The 20,573-nt window shown below is 36.6% G+C and overlaps 2 protein-coding genes across 4 annotated transcripts in view; one reads left to right on the top strand and one right to left on the bottom strand.

Moving 5' to 3' along the window:
* The window catches only part of LOC145489667 (WD repeat domain phosphoinositide-interacting protein 3-like), a 39,596-nt gene extending 26,879 nt beyond the window's left edge, over positions 1 to 12,717 (bottom strand). Inside the window, exons 1-4 of one of the 2 annotated variants that reach the window (XM_081468698.1) lie at positions 12,562 to 12,717; positions 12,403 to 12,477; positions 9,416 to 9,517; positions 9,152 to 9,239 (exon numbers count right to left, since the gene is read on the bottom strand). In XM_081468698.1, the coding sequence (XP_081324824.1) occupies positions 9,152 to 9,239; positions 9,416 to 9,517; positions 12,403 to 12,477; positions 12,562 to 12,637 (341 nt within the window). In that variant the 5' untranslated portion in view covers positions 12,638 to 12,717. The remainder of the gene's footprint in view (positions 1 to 9,151; positions 9,240 to 9,415; positions 9,518 to 12,402; positions 12,478 to 12,561) is intronic. The other variant, XM_081468699.1, reaches the window with a different exon arrangement.
* Positions 12,718 to 12,906: 189 nt separating this feature from the next.
* LOC145489689 (cytochrome c oxidase assembly protein COX19-like) overlaps positions 12,907 to 20,573 on the top strand; it is a 39,123-nt gene continuing 31,456 nt past the window's right edge. For both annotated transcript variants that reach the window (XM_081468727.1, XM_081468728.1), the window contains exon 1: positions 12,907 to 12,987. In XM_081468727.1, the coding sequence (XP_081324853.1) occupies positions 12,915 to 12,987 (73 nt within the window). In that variant the 5' untranslated portion in view covers positions 12,907 to 12,914. The remainder of the gene's footprint in view (positions 12,988 to 20,573) is intronic.

Here is a 20,573-nt window from a genome sequence, read left to right as displayed (position 1 = left end):
CGCTTCAAGTGTCGTACATTGCATGCGCGTGCAACTTAACTGCTGTAGCTACAACCAGAATGCCTTGAACTTTGATTGTTAATGAAATAGAAGGTTGTAGAAGGTTTTCAGGGCTTTTTCAAAAGCAAATCATCTTGAAATGACATGTTGATGTGTGATTTTTCTAGATAAAGTGTTAACTAATGCTTTGTTTTGTTAAAATTGTGAAGGTTTTCAGGAATTATGCCTCTTTTCATGAATTGTGCCATCGGATGTGATCGGATGCAATTTGAGGCAGACTGTACGAAATCGTACCATCACGTAGTATCGGAAGGCCTGTTGAGTAAGTGTTGTCATTGGTAACTTCAAAAGACCAGGGCCAGAGAATTCTAAAGTCATGTATTCCTCTTTGGCATTGAAGTAAGGTAAGGGGAAAATTATGTTATTAGCTTTTTTTTACATACATTTTCTAATAAGAAAACCCTGTTAATGCGGCCACCCCGTTAATACAGCCAGCTGCACAGTGCAACATTCCAAAATCCCAATCTGTATAACCCTTTATAATTTTACCCCATTTACATGTATATGGCCACTCAAACCAACTATGTTCATCTTTCCACAGTTAAAGTGCACCTAACTCCTAAACTTTTTTTTTCTCTAAAACGAATCCACTTGTTATTCAAAGCACTTCGGCGAAAAAATTTTTGAATTTGGTTGAATCCTCAATTTTTTATGCCCTTTCAAAGTCACGCTTGAAGTGCCGCGTGACCGCGTTTTAGGGAGTCTGGGGCAGCGGTTGCTGATGACATTTACCCAGGAACCAAACACAATAGCGCCTCAGTCAGCTCTCTGTATTTGCTCGAGAAAGTGGACACAAAACTAATTGTTCCAAAATATTTTGGGACTAAAACAGCCAAGTTTTGTTTCAGAACCATTTCTTTTTCGTCACTGGAGTCAGAGTTAAGTTTCAATTCGGAAGAATCCGAAATAAACTTTGATTGAGCACGTTTGACAACTGTGAACTTGCAGTCTGCCTAGGGCTTTGAGAGCAATTTACAATATTTCAAGCGACGAAGGGGAAGACTTCTTTGTGGATGAGCTGCTTGTATATTAGGAATGGAAAGCTAGATACGAAGTGGAGGGGCAGGCAAATGAAAAGCAGGAAAGAAAACTCAAGGACTGCTTTGGATGGTAATTTTGTCACCTAAACACAAGATTCCTACGCGTGTTTATAGCCCGTTTACATTTGTCCTTAGTGAGAATGTATTTTGTCAAGGTATGATTGTTCTGTTAAATCCAGTTTGTGTTTTACTTTCTGTTGAATGCTTCATCTTTATAAGAGCGACGTAAGTGTTGCACTTTTCGAGACAATGACCTCCAAAACACTGGCTTCAATCGATTGAAAATCATACTGTTTTGACCTGTATTTTTGAAGTTGCCGGAAGCAGGGCGGAAGGGAACATTTCATACAATTACCGATTTCACATTGTCACACATTGTAAATCGTAACTCCAAATAACCAATGTAAATTTTCTCAAAGTTTGCAGTGAAATTTGTCGGATAAGCGAAAAGGATGTTTTCCCTAAGCGGTCCGCAGATAATGTTATACGGTCATATTTGCGACAATATTGCGGCGGCACAGAATGTTTGTCACACTGCTGATTTCTAAACCTTCGAAAAACTCTGTGAGTCTAACAGTTTTGTTATCATGCAATTCTAAAGGATTTAGCCTGCATAGCAGGCGTGTAAAGGGGAGGTGATGGGGGAAGAGGAAGAGAATTCGGAGAAGGGAACACGTTCCTTTTTCCCCTCCACTCCCCACTCCTCCTTTTTTTTTTCCCTGAATTCTCTTCCTCCTCCCCACCCCTTCCCCTTTATACGCCTGCTACGCAGGCTAAAAGGATTAATCTGTGACTTTTATCTAAATCGAAAGAGAAATAAGTGTTGGTTGGCGGTCTACAGTTGGGACCTATTTACATATCAGTACATCGGTCGTAACGTTTCTTGATTGATCACAAAACTTTGCTGTCTATGTTATAAGTACCACGGGATTGGAAGATATAGGTTGTTGGTAGCATTTCTACAAATTGTTGGTTGGCTTTAAAAAGAAAATTTTGAAAATAGCATTTGAAAGTCTGCAGAACAAATTCCAGTGAGAGTTCTTCAATGGTTCTCACAGACTCGGTTTGCTTGTTTCAGTTCGACAAAATCAACCACCGTTTATGTCTTTAATATACCAATGACCAACCATCGCCAGTAAATTGTATAGTATATCTTCCTTTAAATTTGGGATATTGCTGCAACAGACGATAGCACTTCTGGAAGGTGAATGTGTATTGCATGTGTACTGTGTATTGCATATCGAATGTGTATTGCACAATCCTGAGAGAAATGAGAGGACGTGAGATGTTCAACCTTCCTGGGTAGACGTCACAGCAGCCGCTGGACCCATTCTCCTCAAACTCGGTCACTAAACAAAATGGCAGTTTTTTGGAGCTATTTTTGAGATTTCGTTGGGGCACAGAAAATCGAGGATTCAACCGAATCCAAAAATTCATTTGCAGAAGTATTTCAAATAACAAGTAGATTAGTTTTAGTGAAAAACAAATTTGGGGGTTAGGTGCACTTTTTTCTTTTTCTTTTTTTTTTTACTATTGCATACAATACTAACATTACTTACACTACGAAGACTTCTTACAATACTAACATTACCTACAATACTTACATTACTTACAATACTAATATCACTTACGCCGCTACTGACATTACTTACAACACGACCGTTACTTACACTACGATTACTACTAACACTACGATTACACACAACAACTACTACAGATGCTCTGCCTACACAACTGATAATACAAATCTTGCTCTACATTGTACTCTAATTACACAATTACTTTTTGTGTTAACAAGATACTTTATATAAAATTACAATACAGGTATTTGAATTATCACGAATGTACATATAAATTTACATAATTTACAAGCAGCACTTACTCCTTTACAAAAAAAATTGGATTGTTATTCAAAACTAGGTTCCATTTTGCCTGAAAATGTTTTAAGCTTAAGATGCTTTGAGAGGCTATAAGCTTTTCAATTTCATATTTTCTCTTGACCACACCTTCACAAGGCAAAAAGAGAGGGATTTGTTTATTTTTGCGACAATTCCATAAATAAATTTTACCTAAAATGATAAAGTAGTTGAGCAGGTTAGATCTCTGATCTAATATTCCTAATATAATGTTAATATATTCCAGTTTTATTTGCTCCCTGGTTACTGTCAACCAAAAGTTTTCAAATTTAGTCCAAAATTCTGTTGAGAAGGAGCATCAATAAAAGAAATGTGCTAATGTTTCTCAAGAGGTTTGACAAAACGTACAAAGATCACTTTGAGTCCTTCCGATTTTTGCTAATCGGGTATTCAAAAACAAAATGTCGTTTAAAATTTTGAACTGAAAACATTGTACAAATGTTTCAAGAGCAACTGATTTTGCAAGTACAAGCGCTTTTCGAGTCTCTTCTTCACTTAGGTTAAAATCTGACATTAGTTTAGAGAACCCTCTTGAATGTTTGGCTTTTTCTTGAATGAGAAAAGCATAAAAGTTTCTACTCTTGCTTGAGAGAGGATCAAAATCTTTGTTACCACATTTTAACTCAAGTGTATTAAAAACGTTTTTATCAACGATGAGATTCCTTAAATGCTTTGGCACAGAGCAGCAAACAGCAGACCACGTCAAGTAATTTGAGCCTATTAGTCCCTTGTCCTTTGTTATGTTAAAGGATTCAACATTGTTCCGAGAATACATTAAGTCGCTGATAACAATTACCCCAGCATTCATATAGTTATGAAAACAGATTGGTTTGCCGTCTATCTTTATATTACAATTATTCCAAATTATAGAGTCAAAAGCTTTAGAATCCGTTGAAAAATTTGAGTGAAATTCAGACCACCACTGTAGCATTTCTAAACAAAAAATCAAATTAATATGATAGTCATTAATATTATAAATGTAGTGAAAAAAGAAAAAGCCTCCATAAGGTTTGAGCAAATGTATACAATAGCTTTTCCATGTAGACGGTTCAGGATTAAAAATTTTCGAAATCCATGCTAATCTAAGAGACTTAATTGAAGTCTCTAGATCAGTGAGATTTAACCCACCATAGTCAGAACAATTAATTGTAGCTCTTCTGGTTATTTTATCAGGCCCTTTCCACAAGAATTTCTATATTATCATTTGAATTAGTGATATAAATTCCGATGGAGGCGAGAGGATGGAAAATATATATACCAATTTAGGGAGAAGAAGACTTTTAATGATTGATACTTAACCAAATAAAGAGAGACCTCTCCAGCTCCACTGATGTATTTGTTTTTTAATTTCGGTAATCTTGTCGTAGAAATTTTTCTGAAAAGACACTTCTTTGTTATAACTGTAGTGTACCCCAAGAGCTTTTACGCTTTTGCACCATTTTAAAGATAAGGGTCTCTCGGGGCTGTCATGACACGAACCAATCCACATTGCCTCTGTTTTAGTATAATTAACCTTTAAACCTGATAGTTTTCCAAAACGATCAAGTAATTTAAAGAGATTTTGTGCGGATGTTAAATCAGATAAAAAGGCAGTGAGGTTGTCTGCATATTGGACAAGTTTCCATTCCTGTAAGTCTAATTTAATTCCTTTAATATCGATACTAGTTCAGATTGCAGCAGCTAAAGTCTCAATTGCGATCACAAATAGATATGGCGACAGAGGATCCCCTTGCCTAACACCTCTGCTTAACTCAAAATTAGCAGAAAAAGATCCATTGTTTATAATGCGACTGGATACATTACTATAAAATGTTTTCACCCATCTTACAAGACTGTGACCAAAGCCGAAAATTTCTACGCATTTAAACATAAAATTCCATTCAAGGCTGTCGAATGCCTTTTAGAATTCTATGAATAATAATAATATACCTGGAATATCGAATGTTTTAGTGTACTCCATGACATCTAGAATTGATCTAGCTGCTTCCCCTATGTATCGACCTGAAACATATCCAGTCTGATTGCTGTGGATTATCTCTGGTAAAATTTTAGTAATTCGTGTTGCTATTACATGTACTTTGGATGTTATTTTAGCGTCAACATTGGTGAGAGAAATCGGTCTCCAATTTTCAAGACGGGTTCTCTCTTTACCTGTTTTTTCGATAAGTGTAATGACCCCTTGCCTTTGTGAGTTAGACCTTTCTCCCTCTTCATAAGCCTCGCTAAAGCTTTCGACCACCATTTCACCGATTGATGACCAAAAGACATTAGAAAATTCAATTGGCAGACCATCATTTCCAGGAGTCTTACCTAGTTGGAATGTTTTGATAATGTTTTGGCATTCTTCAATTGTTATTTTTTCTTCGCATTTCTCACTTGCTACACTTGACAGCTTTGATAGATTTGGATTTTCAAAGAAGAGTGCTGCATCTGGAGTGTCTAACTTTGTTTTGGAACTGCTCTACAGCTTAGTGTAAAATTGCTTTTGTGCGTTCATTATCGAGAGTGGATTGGTAGAGATAACTCCACTAATGTATAATTTTCTAATATGTTTCTTAATATGGTTATGTTTCTCCAAATTTAAAAAATATTTACTATTCTTTTCCTCGTGTTCGTGCCATCGTGCCCTTGCCCGTATAATTAAACCTTCAACTTTTTTGTCAGACATTGATTTAAGTTCGCTTTTATATCTTTCTATTGTTATTCACGTATTGTCACAGGGATTATCTTGAAAGGCAGCTAATGATTCTTGATATTTGTTAAATTCTCTTTCATGTTTTTGTCGAATTTGCGATAAACGCTTTGAGAAAATAATAGAATCGGTTCTAATATTAAATTTTATCCAATCCCAAATTGATCTTCGGTCTCTGAGATCCTTTGCTTCCTCAAGCCAAATAGGCAATTTATCAATGATCATCTTTTTATATTCTTCATTCGCCAATAGCATTGTATTCAATTTCCAATAGCCAGGACCTCTGTTATTTTCCTTAATTTCTTCGAGTTCTAGGAATACTGCAGAATGGTCTGATTTGATTGAGGGCAAAATATCCACATTTGTAACTAAATCATGCAGTTTATCCGAAATCAACCAGTAATCTAATCTACAAAATACAAAAGGAGAACAGCGACCCCAAGTGAAACTTTTTTGATTTGGATTTTTTATGTGGCAAATGTCATGGAGACTGAACTCATCTTGAATTTCTTCAATAGATTTTACGACGTGCCTCCGGGGGATTTGAATTCCACCTTTTTTATCCAGATTAATATTCAAGGGACAATTAAAATCACCTCCCATAGTTATGTTCTCTTCATTTCCGAAATCATTGGTTCTTAATAGTTTTGATAGTTTATGATAAAATTGAACAGCTTCTGCATCTTTGTTGGGCCCGTAGATATTTGCAATTGTATAATTTTCCTCTTTGATCAAAGTTTTTAACAACAAAAGTCTTCCACTCGGATCTGTCTGAGACAACATTATGTCAATGTCAAAGCCGTTCTTTATAAGCACCGCGACACCTCTGGCGTTTGTACTCCCATGAGAAAATAATATCTCTGCACCCCATTCTTTTTTCCACTGAGCCTCACACTCCTTGCTTGAATGAGTTTCTTGTAAAAATATCAAATCGGCTTTTTGCTTTCTGCACCAGGAAAATATTGCTCTTCTTTTTTTAAAATTACTTAGGCCTCTCACGTTAAAGGATAATAATTTAATTGTATCAGGCTTCGAGTTTTGTTTACTCAGCATTTTAACAATATACGGGAGGTTGTTTCATTGCCTGGAGTAACTGCCGCTTTTTTAAATACAATGATGTTAGAGAAAATTTTTTCAATATGCATGGCATCAGTTTATTTGAAAGTAGAGATTATTGCATCCAACAGTAAAGTGTTCTGCGCAGTGCAAGCAAGAACAAAGATCAACCCACACACAATGACAAAAACACACATACATATAAACGAAAGCGCACTTACCATCCTGTGGTTGCAATGCACTCCCGTCCGGATCTCCACATAAAGGTGATTATCACTTGAATTGAACTAGCGTACTTATACTCAATCTTATACTTAAAGAAGAAAACTAAAATAAAGCCAAAAGAGTATTCTAGCTCTTAGAGCTTGACATACACTGCAGTAGTACCCTGGTAATGTTCTTACAATAACTATACATGAGATGTCAATATCGGTGTTAATAAATCTGAACTCAAATCAATAACTAGTGTAACGAACAAACTCACCATTCAGTATCAGAATGTTAACAGCGAGATAACCTAGACCAATAACAATCGAAGATATTTAAGCTAAATATTAATAAACGTCAAAGTGTAGACATGTTCCTCCGTCGGCAGATCGAGTTCAAAAACAAGTTGAACGTATTTACTCATCCAGAAGCTTGAAAGATTTTAATTTTGAGCAGTTTCGATCCTTGAACAAAATTTGTGCCGGTACTGACCAAGGTATGAATGCAAATTCGACATCACTTCTTTCTTTAATCCCCTTGAGATAACCTTTTCGAAGCTTTGCTCAGTCTTTACGGACGTTCTTTGAGACATCATCAGAAATAAAAATCTGACTGTCCAGAAAGGGATTGTCCTTCAAAGCATTTGCGGCGACTTTAAGAATTTGAACTTTGTCAGAATACCTCAAAAGATAGATATGAATCGGCCTAACCATAGAGGTGTTCGCCTCCATGGCTCGTTGGTTGACATTCGTTTGATGGGCCCTCATCACCTCAATGTTTTGAAGTTGCATGTGTCTCTCGAAGAATTCAACCCTCAGGAAATCTTCTAAGGAATTGTGTGTGGCTTCTGCACCTTCCTTGAGACCCCAGATAACAATGCTATTTCTCTTCGACCTATTTTCCAGCTCCTCCATCTTTTTATAAACTGACGCTAATTCTTCACGGCTCGCTTTGCAAGTCAGCTCATTATCTACATCTATCATTTGCGCATCCAGTGAGCGGTAGCTGTCTTTCAGGGCATCAACGTTGGCTGCAATTTTTCTCTGTGAACTCTCTAAACTAGATAATTTCTCAAGGATACTATTCAACTTTGTTTCTTGTAAGTCTCTTGACTTGAGTAAGTCGTCCATTTTGGCGAGGACGGCGTCCAGCTTGTTTGAGGTTGAGTCAGTATTGGACATTTGTAAGGTTTTAGATCTGGTTCTCACATTCATATAGAACGTTTATCGAACTTAGAAGATCGTCATCCATCGAGAAAATGAAATTGACCAACTTCAAAGTGGAGAGCTCGAACTCGTGTGTCCTACCTGCGTCGCGTCATCACGTGGTTAGGTGCACTTTAATATTTTATGTACACTGATTCAAGTTTCAAAATTTTATATTAAAATTATCTCTGCATTCCAGATGCTCATTAAAGAACAGTTGTTTAGAGGTGCAATAATATTATTATTGTCAGTGATAAATTATATTTAGATGAACCATGAGGTTTGACAAATAAGGCCACCCTGTTAATGATGCCAAATTTTCATGGCCCCGTTGGTGACCGTATTTATGGGCTTCCACTGTATAAATGGCGCGGTGGCCTCATGGTTAGTGCACTCGTCTCCGAATCGAACGGTCCAGGTTCAAGCCCTGGCCGGGGACATTGTGTTGTGTTCTTGGGCAAGACACTTTACTCTCACAGTGCCTCTCTCCACCCAGGTGTATAAATGGGTACCGGCAAACTTAATGCTGTGGGTAACCCTGCGATGGACTAGCATCCCATCCAGGGGGGAGTAGAAATACTCCTAGTTGCTTCATGCTACAGAAACCGGGATAAGCTCCGGCCTGATGGGCCACTTGGCTTGTATGCAGACTTCACCTTTTACCTACTGTATAAATGACATAAAGAAAATGTACAAAACGACCAATGATACACATGTATGTAGATATTATGTACAATATACCTTATATATGTAGATGTCGTGGCTCATTATTACCCTTGGTACACATTGGTATTTTCCTTATGTTTCATACACATTATAATGTCTTACCATACACCACAGCAAAGGAAAATACTAAATTGCACCAAGGTCAAAATTGAACCACGACATATATATGCAGTGTACATGTACAAGGGTACTTGTATTAATGCCAAAATGTTTTCTGTACTATTACCAAGATAAAGCCTATCAACAAACCTGTCCCTCCTGAGTTTCACAGCTTTCACATCACTTGCAAAATCCAGTTCTATGACACATTTCTTTTTCAAGTCATCCCAAACCATAACTAAAAAGTTGCAAACAGAGGATTAACTCAGTCTGTTAAAAGGGTTTTGCTGGATTCAGTCTTACAAACTTTGAACTATATACAGGCATATCTCCTCTGAAATAGATATTCCAGCCTCTAACTTAATGATTAATGATCATCCTTCCATTATCTGACTGACTGGAAGTTACTTGTACCTTTATTCCTAGGATACTTGGGATGTTGGCCACCTCCCACAAGTGCTAGATAATTACAACGAAAAAGCATTTCCACATGGTTAATACCTCCATCTGGGAAATCTGCAATAAAATTAACAATTAACTATTACTTATAATGGGAGTATATTAAGAAAAGTATTGGTCTCAAGATTGTGAAAAAAGGAAACCAATAAAATCTTCATGCCTTTTATAGCTTCAAGATGCATTTTGATATTATTTGAAGCAATGACCTGTCTTAATAGTGTCCATCTATTGGTTCCTTAATTTTACTATAATACTCTGCAAAAACTGTTATTTGAAATGCTTTTGCAATTTACTCAAAATCAAACGAACATAGTTTTTAAATTTTAATTTGTAGATTCTGCTTGCCGTACACCATAACTTAAGACATTAGTAAAAGCTTTCCTATATCACACAGACGTGGTTCCTGTAAAATAATCATGTTTTACTGATTTTCAATATTTTGGATCATTTTTTCCATGCATTTGGAAATATTAATTGCTTTAAGGTTGCTCCCTATAGTTTCACCCTATAGTTTTACGATTGCATCCTCTAGTAATCTGCGCATGCTCGAAGGAAAACGTAGAATCAGTGTTTTTCGATAAGACATCAACATGAGCACAAATAGCAAAACTGACAGAGAACTTTCCTTCTGTGAAATTCCGTAAAATTTGGCAGACTGGTAGTAAATATTTTACTTGAGCCAGAGATAGTTTCAGGGAAATCTACAAGACCAGTTTTTTCACAGTGGTAAAAGACATAAATTTGTTAAAATAAAAAAAAACTGCCGTTACAAACCCTATTTACTTGTAAAATTTGTATCCCACAAGATGCAATGTGCACGGTGAAAATTTTGGAAGATTTCATCGAAGGAAATTCAAGAAAATCACACATAAAGCCATAAAGAAAATAAAAAAAGCACATTTGTTTGGGCATTTATAATTCAAGACTAAAGCCCAAAATTTTTAACAGAGATGACAGTAAAACACTATTTAATCATTGCTTATTACATGTAATAAGTTTGAGAGGATATGCAACCCCATAAATGATTACCCTATGGAGCCACCTTCAGAAATACATGTACATCATACAAAACTTCACTCCGATTCTAATCCTGGCATAGTCTTCATATTGATCCAATTAAGGGAAAGCTGTATCAAGACAGCTTAAAAGTCCTCACATAGTTAATAGAGGAGACTGGTTATGAAGCCCAGTAAACATCAAAGGAGCAAACAAAGATACCAAGATTTATGTTGGAAGGACCTCAACCGTACGTGCACAATCTTTTGTTTTGCGCTCATACACTATGCATGAATTACTTAACTAACATGTTTCTATTGATCAGTTCCTCAGTACAGAGAAAACAACTATTGTGTTTTGTGCATGGTCAAGGCCAAAAAAGCAAACAAAAACATACAACAAAGAACTTTGTTGGGTTTCATAACCATTTCCCTCCATTAACTATGGTCCTCAGTTGCGCTGTGATCAAATGAATTGTGCAATTTCACATGAGGATTGAGGGCATTAATTTTTGATAAAAGGATCTGCTAACACCACTATAAGGCCACTGGTTTTAGGACTGGATATAATTAAAAGATTATAGTGAGCTGATTGGGCTTCAGATGAGGGACCTGGACATGAAGAAGTCCAACTTTACAGGAAAGAAAGGCATTTGAACATGAGTAAAGCATGCACTATAATTGTACCTGTGAAACAAAGTGGAGGTAGCTACTTCAAAAAAGGCGATGGACAAAACACTGACCCCCAGTCCATGGACCACCCCAATGGACTACCCTAATAGACTACTCTAAAATGGACTATTAAAAACGCTGAAAAAATATAATAACACCAGCATAATATGGCAACCAGAGTTTTTCTCAAATACATTGTAAACATTCAGATTCAGGCTGTTTGCTCGCAAATTATTTTGGAACAATTAAGGGCTATTAATAGATGGAAAAGAACTGAATGTTCTGCGGACTACCTTGTTAATTTGGCATTGTTTCTGGAAGGTTTACTCTTCAGCCATTAATCTTGTCATCTCCTATTATGTCATCTTTTAGCTTGCACATGTGTAATAATGGCTAACTGAATCGCACGGAATAAAATTGAAAATCACTGTGTGACATTTACATTGTGCTGTTCCTAAATCAAATAAGACTGGGTTCCTCACTCACATTTCAATCGCTTTTCAAGTTATTATGTTTACACTTGTATGATCCTGATACTGATTGGTACCTCTGATTGATAACAGCCATTGATAATCAAATGATGAAATTTGGTTTGAGTTTACGTTTTTCGCACCATTCTGTGTTCAGCAGTTGCTTATTTTAAGTACAGTTATTCAAAATGGTGGCTAGAGGCTGTACAGGATGAACGTAAGCGGAAGTTATGTGTAATTTAAGTACTAGCAGCTAAGAACATTAAATTGTACTCATTTGGAATATTACTCTTAGGCTTAGTCCAGTGTAGGGTAGTCCATTTGGGTAGTCCATGGACTGGGGGTCAGTGTTTTGTACATCACCTTCAAAAAAGTGGAACTATTACATTGATGCATATCGATAGCTCATTTGATTATGTCCATACCATCCACATTGAATGGACCAAGCTATGCTACTGATAACTCAGTTTTAAATCAAGAGAAAGGAAAGTTAATTGACCAAAGCACCAAAGCTTTCTTTGATTGTCATCAGAGGACCAGACGTGCCGCACAAATAAAATTTTGAATTTACATCACAGACATGCTTTGCTGCTCATGCATTCAGCCGTCTCTTCTCAAGAAGAAACGTAGACTAGACTCAAGAGAGTGGTGGAAATCAACCTTAGTGCCCGACTAGTGTAGGCTTTATTAACACCCTCTTCCGACAGTGGGGGTAGGGGGGTAGAGTTGGGGATTTCAATTGATTAACCCATAATGAACAAAATGAGATATATACAACAATGCCATACAAATTAACTAAAGGTACCTTGGCGTTCTTTTTCTTTCAAAGGATCACAGTTGTATATCCTAAAACCATTTTCCATGCCGCAAGAAAAACAGCCTTTGAGAAAGGATGTGTATAATTAGCCTATTGTGAGTTGTTTATACTCTTGAAATGGTCAGCTTGATCCACTCAACTACATACCTTGGTCTTGATTAAAGCCTGCATACAGCAGACCATTACCATACGAATTTGTTTCGCTTATATTCATTCTCACCATAAGAGTTTACTCATGAAATCTCACATAGTTTCCAACTCACGCGAAAGCTGTACAACACCAACTTCGTCGGCCATTTTGAATTTATGCAAGCCATGTGACATTTTTTTCTGGATATCCAATGAAAAGCCACAAAAGAAAATAAATGTTCCTTATGCCAACGTTTATGATTGGCTTATTCAACATAGATTCCCAAAATCCATTTCGATCATGTCCTTTCCATAACAGACTGAACCATCCTGGTTTCATTTGACGCTTTTGCTCTTGGTTAAACGCAGTTATGAACCCTGGTAGTAGAAAAGTATTTCGAGCAAAACCACCAGACAAGGGAAGTTTTCCTTTGGATCATGATGGTGAGTAAATGTAATGGAAATTAGAGCGGAGTTTCCCAACTTGCTGGACATTTCCCGGCGTCCCAATTTAAAAAACAAAATTGGAAGGCAATCGATATAATCAATATAATCGATAATAATTAATCGATTATTATGGATTGCCTTAATTAATCGATGAAAATCGATACTCACAATTCAAATCCTCATAATTGCTATAATATTAATTATCATCGATTGTCATCGATCTTAACTTGGCAAGTCTTGAAAGAGGATTAAGTACTTACTTTCAATTTTCACTTAGTTTTTGTACACAGAGTGCGTGTCAGGCCAGCTCTATACTGATATAGTGGATGTCAAATTGACAGAGGGAGTAGTGAAAGGGTACCATGAGTGTGGGTGTACCGTAATGACAGGAGAAACATTTATCTTTGAAGAGAGAATTGGTGGCTGTGGGAAGGCATTCCAGGTCCTGAATTCCAAAGGACAATTGGGACAAATTTGAAAAGAACTTCCCAAACCCCTATAGCCACTTGAAGCGACTATTGAGTAATAAGTATATGTCTCTCCTACGGAAATTTCATGGTCATATTAGTTTCTTTGCTGAAATCTATAGTTTGGAGCATGCTGAATTGAAAAAACACTTTGTCACCAATTGTTTCAACCATGGTGAGATCACTTTTTATGCAAATGAAATAAGACACCATGAATTAGCCATTTTTGCCTTGTGTCCACATGACCAAAGTCACATGGACACAAGGGTATGGAGTGAGTTGGACAAAACATTCCTGTGTAAGACATTCCTGTGTAACCATTCTTTGCATTCCTAATGTAAGATTCCTGTGAAGGGTGGTTCAGGCAACTTGCAAGTTAAGGTATCATGGTAGGTGGATTTTTACGAAAAATGCAAAAAACTTTTCTTTGCTATTCAAATTGAGAAGACTGAGATAAATATTTTGCAAAAAGAACAGGGAAAAAAGCTTTTGTACTTTTAAAGATAAAGAGGAAAACTATTTTTGAATCTCATTAACCCCTCACAGCACGTTAACACCTCTAATTAAAATTCACCACCAGTTGTCACATGTAATGCGAATTGCGGTGTGATAATTTATTTGTGCATGCGAACTGTTCTCGATCTGGTTGTTTCATGGTAGGTTAGCTTTTGTTCTTGTCAAATTTTCTTTATGTCAGGACGAAAATGCAAGAAAAGTTCTTGCCCGTTTTTGTCTTCAAAGAAGCTGAAGAGGCAAAAATCTGGTGGAACCCACAGGTTCAGCATCGAACAAGATCTTTGGCTCTGAGCAACTGTGGGTCACACTGTAACTAAGAAGAATGATTTAAGGAACTCGATTACACTAGTCCTGCCAATGAAGCTGTAGGACAAAACACAACAAGTGCTCATTGCTGGAGAACAGACGTGATTCCAAAACTTCCATAATGAGAGTGTCAAGCGCAGATGTAGATGTAGACGATGTAGATTTCTTCTTTTTGGCTTCATGAGGCATGGTTTCAAAAAATGTCTGGAGAATGAAGAAGCCTAAACTTGAGCAACATAATACCAATGCTACCAATAAAATCTAAGCAAAAGAAAGCACTGCAGTTTAAATACAACTTCTCTGACGATTTCACTGTGACGGGTTTCCGCCCCAGAATTGTAGACATCTGTTTATTTCAAGTTGTCATAAGCCATTGTTGGGGTAAACTGACCCATGCGAACATCTGTCAGTGCGGTGGGGATTTTTAACACCTAATCATACCAATCTCACAAAAGGTTTTTCGTCTTTTTCTGGATAAAATAAAACTACATATAAGGATGAACATTTTTAGTTCATTTATGTGCGTCTTCCGACGGAATTGGTTCAAAATCGGCAGGTATGTACCTCCTTCGAAAAAGGGTGTCAGGCTCTGTTTAACTTTGCTTCTGTTTCAAAGGAATGGCCTCTTTAGTAGTAGGAAACATCTGCATTGAAAATATCAAACTTTAGGAGGGTGTAGAAAAAAAGCCAAACCACATCTGGAAAATCGCCACCACTCTTTTTGAGGGTGATGTGTGAGAATTCAAAACATTTCCAACGTTAATCCTGCCGCTCCGATAATTCACATGTAGAAGGTAACCAGTTTAAATGAAGCATTATTTCTGGGTATTTCTTTTAATATTACTGTGACAACAACTTTTTACAAAATTTCAAAGATATGATCAGTCTGTTAGTATGCCAGTTTTGGAAGAAGCGAGAACAATGGATTACATCACGAACCATAACATGATCACCATGGCGATGAGCATTTTCAAAACATTAAAAATGGCAGCTGAACGCGGGAGAATATCGGGGTAAACGTATTCGCTTTAATTTGGCTTTCATTTCGACTTTTCTATGCCTAATAATTAGGCTTTTCCTATTATAGGAAAAGTTGATATATATGGATAATAACCATTCTTGTGCTAGAATATTGAGCGTAACATGCACCTAGAGCTCATAGCGTCAGCAATGTCGATGCTACTGGTATAAAACCAAGGTTCATTCCACACAAAGGTCACGCCAAAGATCTGCCAAGCTTATGCCAAGATGTTAGAGTATTGTATTGAAAAAGGCAAAGATCCATGTGGAAGATCTTTTGCATAGCTTGCACAGAATGCAGCCTGGCTATGTAACCTCAAACTTCAAACAGGTATTAGTGAACAGTTTTTCAAGTCTTCGCCAGTTTATTCCATGCTAAGTGAACGTAATTAAGAGAGTTCTTGTGTTTGCAGTGATTTTATTCTCGTAAATATTCGGCTCTGTTTAGCCTGGTCAAATATTTAAAAATCAAATGTGATGTAGACTTTCTTAAAATCGACAAAGACTGCAAAACTAACGCAATGTAGTCCTAGATTGTTAGTGCAAAACTCAACATTTGTGACCGTGAACGGGAAAACGTACCTTAACGCTTATCCATTAGACAGGTAAAAGCGTTAAGCATCCGTTAGTCATACGTTAGAAAGTTTTCTTAAAAACGTTAGGGGCGTTAGAATGGAGAGTGCAACCGTTAGCAAGAGACATGTAGCCGTTAGCCGTTAGCATCAGACCGTTAGACGGGACAACATAAACGTTAGCAAAAACTCTGTATCCGTTAGCATGGCTAGAGAAGCCATTAGGATCCGTTAGAATAAACTAGCATACGTTAAACGGGTAACAATTCCGTTAGAATGGCATGACATGCGTTGAAGTAGCATGTGGTACGTAGCCTAACACAGTGTGAAACGAGAGCAGCTCTTGGCTTCCATTTAGTTCAAAACAATCATGAGAGATAGCTATCTTTCGACGAGAAGTTTGGCAATTATTATTTTTTGATGCCCTGATGATTGATAAATACAACTCAAATGAAGTTCAATAAAGCCTTCACACTATAATTATTATACAAGATCCAAAACAAAACACGTTTGCCACTTTCAAAAACAGAAACGACATGTAAAAAAAAAAAAAAAATGCACTGGAGTGTGACCTTTAGTGACAATGATGTTTACGACAATGTGATGTTTAATACACAAATGAAAAACGACTACTTGTGGCTAATTACAGGGTAGTGTATAAATTAACTATTTGGTTGGTTTTTTAACGTTTTTATTAGCTTTCCAAAAATAACTAACCATTTAATAGGGTGGATTGCTAGTTCCTTTTTATTTGACTCCATTAGCACGTTAATGCAGGAAAACTGCCGGTGATTTGTAAGAGAGTACCCACCGGAGCTCCGGCGGGAGCCGGGTCTTACTGAAAGCACTGCACCAGAATATGTTTTGGAATTATAGTGTTAAAGGCTTTGTGGCATGGCTAGCCTGTGTATATATTAGTAGAACCAAGAACATTGGTCTGCTTGTGATGTACAATGTATCAAATGTGTCCCCATCAGTCAGTAGCCTAATTTTCCTCAAAGAATGTTCAATTATTAAAAGTATAATTATCTCAGAGTATTGTTTTTGTTGTCATCTTAGAGTGGTACTATGATCAAAGTTTTCCCCCTTGATATTTTAGGTGTATCACATAGAATTCTATGAAAGAATAAAAATGCTGTTTGCCATTTGCAAATGTCTGCATTAGTTCCGGAATTTTGATTGTATTAATGAACAATACACTTATACCATATTTGGAATGCTAAGCACCAGGACCTCTCCTGTAGTGGCGGAAAAGATATCAAAGATGCCTTACATTGAAGCAAGTTTTATGGAAGGGACAGAAAAGGTAGGTTTGCATCAAGATACCAAACTATTTTTGAAGAGGTTCGTTTTAAACAAAGTTCATTAATCCAATCAAAATTCAAGGATTGGATCAAGTCTTGTTTTGAATTTTCAACACTTCACTTGAATGATGGACTATTGAAACGAGTAATGAAATCAAATGTCCGATAATGAACTCATTCATTCACCCTTGGCAGGAACGCTTGAGCTGTTCTGACTGTAGATGTGGAACTTATCACTAGGATTGATGCTTTAATGTAGACTATTTGGATTTTGTTTTTTTTGGAAAATTGACTAAAGAGGGAGTAATATGCGTGAGACTACGTGTGAATTAGGATGGCGTGTTCGCGTGTACGCAGTCCATGATATAAAACCGCTTGCCAGACTCTCAGAGAAAACACAGAATTGAAGTATGAATGCTTCAAGTATGATGACAGTAACAAGAAGAAATTATATACAGTGTTTGTCAACATTATGTGTAATGTGCAGGAAAGAAAATTTGATAGTCAAACATTGGAATAGATGTATATCATTTCAATTGGTATCCTTGATAGAGAAGTATTAAGTTCACTTTAGACATTTACATGTAGCTACTACTATATCAAGGCAGTTTGTACATTATACACTCACTTTTGTGTGTTTTGATCTCTATAATGCTATTGAGATTTTATGATGCCTCTTACATTTGTAAGTATTCAAATTTCCTTCTTGCTGCAACAGCATTTCTCCCTTTTTTATCCACTCTTTTTTGGGGGCTCCAGTTTATGTTTACTTATTATTTCACTACAGTACAGTGTGATGAGTTTACTTTGTCACTGAATTTCCAAGGAGGTGGTGAGGTCCACTGAAGTTTTTTGTTGGCATTCCTGTACAGTAATGGCTGGAGTTGTAAAATGTGTTTCCAACTTTCTAATTATATGCCATTGAACATACTAATTTCATATTGGTCGTGAGCAGTAATGTTCCTTTTGTTCTTTCTGTGTTCGGAGAAGTTTAGCATTTTGCGATCTTGGTGTGTTTGAGGAAATTTGGCATAGTTATCTGTAGTTGTCACATTTTTCCATGGAGTAGGCATTTGATTACTTGTGTTCTTGCCAATTCCGAATGAAGCATTTCAGTTTGTTGCAGCTGTAACCTAATTTATAGACATAACAACACCGAGCGTGTTACCATCTTGTTTCTGTCGCTTGCATAATTATTGTGGTTGCAGATACTGCAGAGTTGCTGTCGTTTCCATACTTCATGTACATCAGTTGTTGACAGTAGGAAATTCTGCACCAATAATACACACAAAAAAATCATGGGTTACAATGTAACTTACAAGTGCACAAATGAACTTAATATGCTTAATTATCTAGTTGTATTGTTTTGTCCCTCCCCCTCTTACCGTAATTTCCGGCAGTTTACCCGCATGGCAGATTACCCGCACCGGTCGTTTTTTGCCAAAATGAGAAAAAAGATTCAGCAGATTACCCGCACTGGCAGATAACCCGCACCAAAAAACAAAAGAAAGTTATGCTAAATAGTTCGAGAACTCACAAATTTGAAGTGATCGAGCGAGACTAAGCCTTTCATGTTCGTGTCCATTTGGAATAAGATAAAAGTTTCTGCTACTTGGCCACCAATAGGGCAGTTAAAAGCACTCTACTCAGCATTACTTTCTTAAGTTTGATTTTACAAGTTAAATATCCAATGTATTGATGTTTAAGACTTAACAGAATGCGAAGCATGTATGTAAGCGTTCGTTGTTGGAGCATGCAATTAGTAAATTTTCACACCCATTGTTTTCGATATTCATTGAGAGTTGAACTGACTTGTAAAATTCGGCTCGCAATTTTCTCAAAAAAACAATATATCGGGATCTACTTGGTCTTAGAAATCGCTTGAAACGGGAAAATACTTTTTAACACAATTATATTTTTTATCACATTCCACTAATTATGCGGCGCCATGAATTCAACAGATCACCAAGATATTTATGGTATCTCAGGTTCTACTGGGTCTAAGAAATTGCTTGAAACGGGAAAATACTCTATAACTCAAGGCAGCGCTAGCTAGGAATATTTCGCTGATGCGTCGAGTATTCTTGCATTTTTTTTTTTATCACAGTCAATGCTCTTTTTCACTGCACTCGTGCCGACAAACGTCGGCATCATGTTACAGTTAGGCTTTGTGTTTTCCACAATAAAAGACACGTTAAAAGGTTTAGGTGAGAATTTTTCTAAGCAAAAAAAAACTAGCTGTGAAATTGACAAGGTAAGAAAACTATCAAAGCACAAACACGTAGCGAAAAATTTGTTTGTATGGAATTTTTTTTGTATGATTTCATCCAACTTGCATCAGCTATAATCAATCAACGTTTAAAAGAATTTTATAGCAAATAAAGCACGATACAAGAGTTGATAGGACATGTTTCTCGTTTAAACAAATGAGGCATTACACAGGTTTGTGGTAAGCGTATATTTAATGACTGTTATCTTTGTTTTATCTTCTGTCAGTACTGTAATAATTACTGTTAAATACTTACGGGAAGATTAAAAAATTATCAGATAACCCGCACCACCCTATTACCCACAGCAACGGTAGTTTACTGGAAAATTAATGCATTACCCGCGGGTAATCTGCCAGAAATTACAGTACTTCCTTTGCGTCCCACTAAACAGAAGTTAGTACCTTACCCTATTCTATATTGTGCTTGAGGTTGGATTTGTCCTTTTCAGGGAAAGGTTTGAGGGAAATAACGCAGTGGTTTCCATCCTCACATCCAAGGATGAATTTTTTTAGACCCACATACATTGTATGAATTTGCTTTTCAAATCTCTGTATTTCTATTATGCAAATTATAGCAAAGTTGCATACAGTTCAAGAAGTTGGGAATGTTCAAAACAGAAAGGGAGTAAATGAAAATTTACCTTATTTGTCTATGTATGCGATAAATAATTCTGTTTTCTTTGTGTGCATGAAATGTGTTTTTGTTTTTTTTCCTTTTTTGTATGAAAAATTAACCTTTCAGATATAGTGTGATTTGTAGGTTTCACATTTTGCATCACTATGGTTCAGGTGTATAGGCAAAGTTTTTTTGCAAAATAATATCTTCAGACAGCTTACAGGGAAATGTATATAGGCTTGTGATCACTATAGTATGACTCCAGTGTACTGGTAGATTGCACATGTTGTGGTATATTTGTTTAAATGTGATCTATTTGTGTATGGTAGTCAGTAGTATACTGGTTAATCAACTGTGTGTACCCTCTGTTTGTGATTACAAATGCTTTGAGAGCTTTTTGTTCCATAGTTTCCTGCATCAGGTTAATATTGAATGCAAATATTGAAATCTCCAAGCAATGTAGTAGGAATTGTAGGTTCTGGCAATACTGACTCATGGAGATGAGTAAGAGCT

This window comes from Orbicella franksi, chromosome 6 (assembly GCF_964199315.1).
Source record: "Orbicella franksi chromosome 6, jaOrbFran1.1, whole genome shotgun sequence".
NCBI lineage: Eukaryota > Metazoa > Cnidaria > Anthozoa > Scleractinia > Merulinidae > Orbicella > Orbicella franksi.
Note: the sequence above shows the minus strand (reverse complement) of the source record. Positions and strands in the feature narration are given on the sequence as shown.